The sequence below is a fragment of the Lichenostomus cassidix genome, chromosome 9, assembly GCF_008360975.1.
Source record: "Lichenostomus cassidix isolate B80296 chromosome 9, HeHo_3.0, whole genome shotgun sequence".
Classification (NCBI taxonomy): Eukaryota; Metazoa; Chordata; class Aves; order Passeriformes; family Meliphagidae; genus Lichenostomus; species Lichenostomus cassidix.
Genome location: NC_139490.1, coordinates 44251 through 50250, shown reverse-complemented (window position 1 = coordinate 50250; position 6000 = coordinate 44251). Strand labels below are relative to the sequence as shown.

The following is a 6000-nucleotide window of genomic DNA, read 5'->3' as shown; positions in this document are numbered from 1 at the left end:
TACACAAGTCAAGCGTTCTATGATTGACCTGCTTCCCTGTGTCTTTAAAGCTCTTTTCATGTGACCATACTGGTAAAGGACGTATTTTTTTTTTTTTAAACTAGGCCAATCTAGGAAGATAAAAATTACCACACACTTTTTAAAAGTAACAGGTAACAGATCCACTACCAAAACCTGCAATCTCAAATGATCCTTCCTTCATGAATACACACATTAATAGTCAGGAAGAGAAAAAGCAGCAGTATAATCTTTAGAACTTTATTTGGAAACACAGTTGAAAACAAAGAAACAGGGTTCTGCAATTTTCTTTTTTTTTTGTAAATGCACTTTTCCAGGCTTTCGTTTCCTCAGTATTCATCTCCTTCTTCAGCCTCTGCTTCTACTGAGTCTAGGCCAACTTCTTCATAATCTTTCTCAAGGGCAGCCAGGTCTTCCCGAGCTTCAGAAAATTCTCCTTCCTCCATCCCTTCCCCAACATACCAATGCACAAAGGCACGCTTAGTATACATGAGATCAAATTTGTGGTCGAGCCGAGCCCATGCTTCTGCAATAGCAGTGGTGTTACTCAGCATACACACAGCCCGCTGCACCTTGGCAAGGTCAGCACCTGGCACCACAGTTGGAGGCTGGTAGTTAATGCCCACCTTCAAGAAAACAAATGAGAACTTCCCTTAGGAGTGCTAAGGCTTAAAGACTCACTTCTGTTAACAACCAAAAATCACCATGATTATAAATACATAAAATAGCTTAGAGTTACTTTGCACTTTATCACCATATTTAACAGGGACATTACAACATTGTAGCATAACTGTCACCTCTGAAGACTACACAATTCCTAATTATTTAGATATCCAGCACCTAAAAGCGACGTACCTTGAATCCGGTTGGGCACCAATCCACAAACTGAATGGTACGTTTAGTCTTGATAGTGGCAATAGCTGCATTGACATCTTTGGGCACAACATCACCTCTGTATAACATGCAGCAGGCCATGTATTTGCCATGGCGAGGATCGCATTTGACCATCTGGTTGGCTGGTTCAAAGCAAGCGTGGGTAATTTCAGCCACAGATAACTGCTCATGATATGCTTTTTCAGCAGAGATGATAGGAGCATATGTTACCAAGGGGAAATGGATTCGTGGGTATGGAACCAGGTTAGTTTGAAATTCTGTCAGATCTACATTGAGGGCTCCATCAAAACGCAGTGAAGCTGTGATGGATGAAACAATTTGCCCAATTAATCGGTTTAAATTTGTGTAAGTAGGACGGCCAATGTCCAGGTTACGACGACATATATCATAAATGGCTTCATTATCTACCATAAAGGCACAGTCTGAATGCTCTAATGTTGTGTGGGTAGTTAGAATTGAGTTGTAGGGTTCCACTACAGCAGTGGAAACTTGTGGTGCTGGATAAATTGCAAACTCCAGTTTAGATTTCTTGCCATAGTCAACAGACAGCCTTTCCATGAGCAGTGATGCAAACCCTGAACCAGTGCCTCCTCCAAAACTATGAAAGATAAGGAAGCCTTGCAGCCCTGTGCATAGATCAGCCTACAATGGGGTGGAAAAAAAATGAGAGAAGAAAGAAGTTATTGATGGTTTTGGAAAAATCAGTATTAAACTATTAATTCAAAAACATTTCTGTCATAAGTTTGTTAGTTTTACATTATTATAATAAAAAAGTGTTCTTGAAAGGTCCTGGTTTAACTGATTGAATTTTAATTTAAAGGGGGGCCAGGGCAGGCAAGGGAGTAAAAGGTTTATTTTATTTTGTTTTCAGCAATTAACTACGCTCAAAATTCTTAGCAAAAAACCAGCAAACCATCAATAGAGCTGACTATAGAGCTGTATAAATTATTTTAAATATTAACTTGCAGCATGAATTCTTACCAGTTTGCGAATGCGGTCTAACACTAGATCAACAATCTCTTTTCCAATGGTATAATGGCCTCTGGCATAATTATTGGCTGCATCTTCTTTCCCAGTAATGAGCTGCTCAGGATGGAATAACTGCCTATATGTGCCTGTACGTACTTCATCTAAAAAAAACCCCAAACACCATATCATAAATTTGATCTGTTCAGTTCTGCGTGTGCTGCCCAGTGACTACACACGAAGCACATGCGTCAAGAGTGTAGACAGCATCTCTGACTACACACAGTTTGACTAGTCTCAGAAGCTGGCACAACTTCCGCCCCTTTGCTTTCGGGTAAACATCAGGCACACACAAAGCAGTATTTGTACTCAAGGAACACTGAGATCACTCAGAGAACTACATTACAGGTACGGACATGATACTGGAGAGCACTCAAACAAAACTCTGTATGCAGTGCAGCAGTCTGGAAACATAATCCAGATTGTAAAAAAGTTCTCTTGTTTTCTAAGTATTGTTACCTATAGACCATTATTTAATTTCTTTCAAATTACAATAACCTCAAATGTCAGAACATCATCCAGACACACGTTTTAAAATCTATACTGTTCTAAATAAACAAAAAGACAGAAGGGAATGTGTAATGGATCCTCACTTTTTCACTTAAGCCCTCTAATGCTGGGTACATACCAACTACAGTTGGCTCCAGGTCCACAAACACTGCTCTTGGAACGTGTTTACCAGCTCCCGTCTCACTGAAGAAAGTGTTAAATGAATCATCTCCACGTCCCATAGTATTATCACTAGGCACTTGACCATCAGGCTGGATCCCATGCTCAAGACAATACAATTCCCAACATGCATTGCCAATCTGAACACCAGCCTGACCAACGTGGATGGAGATGCATTCACGCTGCAAAGTAAAAACAGAATTGATAATGAGACATGGAGATACTTGCCCCTGGGTTGTACTTTCCATGATCTTTCTCTGCTGTTATATTCCCTGGTTGCTCTTAAGTGATAATTTAAGGGAACAGGTTTTCTGCTGCTGGCAAGACACTGCTCATCTTAGCTGACCTGCACTGACTTTGAGAACACTGGAAGATCCTAAACACAACATAGTCTCTATGAACACATAGGTGAATACAAATTCATTATCCCTTACAATGCTGCATATATATTCCATATTTAATATTCAGCCTAGTCTCTTTTTCACCTTCTTTTAGTGTTTTGGAAGACTTCTTTATTTAATATCCCCCCAGTTTTCTTGACTTGTTACCAGATCACGTGCTGGGTAACTCTTGTGAGAATCTTTCCCGCACCGGACCATTCTGTACGTTTTCCTTTATAATAAGCACAGCGGTATCTAGGCTCTAGCACATATTTTTTTCATACATATTCCTATGTGAAATCGTCTGAGAGTCCCAATCAAATCCCCCTTTTAGCTAGCTCCTTTGATTCTAAGCAATTGTGCCACGTATGTTTAATGTCCCAATACCTCAACTGTCTTACATCCAACATGGAAAAAAGCTGTTTTTCTAGTTTACTGTTACAGTGATCTAGAAAAAAAGCAGAGGTGGAAAAGAAAAAGCAAGGTGTCTGGGCTGCTCTTTCCCGTTTTCTTGCTAGCTTAATGAACTCCGCAGTCTCTGCTCCACGTTTTCATTCTCAGCCCCGCACATCTGCCACGAGCCTCGCGCCGCCCGCGCGGCCCCTCACCGCCGCCGGCTGCACCTCCTCCTGATTGGCTACGCCCAGCCAATGGCGCTCGGCACGCGCCGCCCGCACTGCCCCTCACCGTCGCCGGCCACACCTCCCCCTCTGATTGGCTACGCCCAGGGCACGCACCACCCGCCCCGTCCCTCATCGCCGCCGTCGCAGGAGCACGCGCTGTGGCGTCTACGGCTTCATGCGCCAAGGGGGCTCAAAACCGGTGGATAGAGCCGGCCGGGGGCCACCATGCTCTTTCCAGCTATCTGCCTGCCGCCTGGGTCAAGTTTTAGTTCGCCCCTCGCCTCTTCGCGCGGGAGGTGCCTGCTCCGAACAAACTTCCCTTGTACGTAGCTCGTCATCGGCCGGTTTCTATGCCTCGCCTCCCCTACAGTAAATAAACTTTTACATTCATTTCTCTCCTTCTCCCCAACCCTTATGCCTCAGAGCTACCGCGGGGACTTCAAGCAGAGACTGCCTGCAAGTCCCGCCACGGCAGGTGCAGCCAAGAACTCCCCTGAACTGCCACAGCAGAAGCGCTCCCAAACACCCTTTCTCTCCCCGCAGCCGCTAGAAGCCCCGTTTCCCACCATGGTGCCTTGCTAAGGTGACGAACTCCGGCTGCACCACAAAACGTCCGCCGCCGCGACCGACCGGCACCAACTGCCGACCGTTAACCGCCTCGAACCCCTCGCCTCAGGTGCTGGCTCCCCATTGGCCCTTACTCGCGCGGGCTACGCGAGAGCGAAGACCGCTGATTGGCCCCTCGCCTCAGCTTCTGGCTTCGCATTGGTCATTGCCCGCGAGGAAACGGCGCGAGGGAAGGCCGCTGATTGGCCGAGGGTGCTCTCCTCCCGGCGATGGGGAAAGACAGCCGCAAGTGCGGGAACGTGCCTAGGGGCGGGGCTTGAGCGGCACTGGGCGGTGGCGGGGTGAGCGCATCCTGTCCGCTCGAGGCGGGACTCTGAATCTGGAGTGCTGGGACTTTGCAACATAGGCTTTGGGTAAAAATACAGTGGTATCACAACGCTAAGCTGTTTCAATATGTAAATGTGATCTATATTGATTAAGATGCGATAGAAGTACTACTTCCTGTAGTCTTTCTTGATAGTGAAAGGATACAAATTTGCTTTTCCAAGGGAGATTTATTTGATAGAAATATAAAACTAGAGTGGTATTGTAATGACAGTGCAGTTCCATGAGTAGTGAGTGCACTTTCCATTCCCTGCTCTTGACTAGGTAGATTCCCTTTGGCACTGGAAATGGTGTCATTTACTCCTCAAACCAGCTGAGGAAGGGGGAGAAGACAGATGCCTTTTTGTTTACATGCTCAAAAGAAAATATTACGGTCTGAGAATGTCAAATAAAGTGCCAAATAAAGAAATTTATTGCTCTTGAAAGATAAGAATACTAGGGTTTTTCAAGAAATAGGTCAAAATATAACATCTTCACCCCTTTGAACACTGGTGTTATTTACAGTTTTTGTAAGGCAAGAAGGAGGACACCCTTGTTGATTTCTCAGGAAACAGGAAGACCAGTGAGATACAGTCAGAGCCTTGTTTAGAAGGTTGTTGTTTATCTTCCTGAAGAATACAGGTTGGAAAAATTATTTGATAATTGTTCAATAATTATTTAGAGCTTAATTATTAATTCAGTATGACTTGAATTTCTTTACTTAAAATAGAAAGCAATCTTAACCATAAATAGTGTCACATCCATAGTATTGTTGCTACTTGAAGAGCTGCCATATGAAAATTGCTTATTCCCATTAGGCGTTGTGTTGCACATATCACTGAGCATACAGTTGAGGTCCTTCAAGTTCTAATTGCCATTTTTTCAAATAAGATTACTCAATATATTTTGAAATAGTAGGTCAGAATTTTCTGTAGTATGGGGCAGCTTGTGTTTTTATATATTGTAGGCTATATCCTCATTGTGTACCGACTGTTCCAATTCCATTTTGATCAATGCAATTGTTTTGATGGATGAGAGCTCAGAGTCTTTCCTGTATGGAAGTCTCTGGGTTTAAGTATGTTTCTGTATTTGGAGATGATAAGATTCCTGAAGAATTGCGTGAGACATTACTGAGTAAAACGAAGTTGGTTTGGAGCCCTGTTTCAGATGAAGAATGCGCAGTTTGCTTGGAATCATTGACTCTTCCTGTGATAACACACTGTGCACATGTGTTTTGTAAACCGTGTATTTTTGAAGTCCTCAGAAATGAACAGGCTGATCTTTCTATGGTTAAAATTAATTGTAATAGCTATTCGAAGGTGATGAACTGGTATCACCAGCAGGCCGTCTAGCTCTTGTTGTTTTAAATCGTAGTCATCAGCTGGCTTGTAAAAACTATTGGCCTGAAGTCAATCTGTGGAGAGAGTAACTGTCAAGCTGAACAGTGGTAAGGTCCATCA

At 43.6% G+C, this 6000-nt stretch overlaps 1 protein-coding gene across 1 annotated transcript; it reads right to left on the bottom strand.

The window, feature by feature from the left end:
• Positions 1-237: 237 nt before the first annotated feature.
• On the bottom strand, positions 238-4311 carry LOC146432981 (tubulin alpha-3 chain-like). The gene is made up of 5 exons (XM_085068798.1): positions 4177-4311; positions 2567-2789; positions 1894-2042; positions 874-1554; positions 238-644 (listed from the first exon to the last, which is right to left on the bottom strand). The coding sequence occupies exons 1-5, from the start codon at positions 4177-4179 to the stop codon at positions 348-350; spliced, it is 1353 nt and encodes a 450-aa protein (XP_084924924.1). The 5' UTR covers positions 4180-4311; the 3' UTR covers positions 238-347.
• Positions 4312-6000: the final 1689 nt, after the last annotated feature.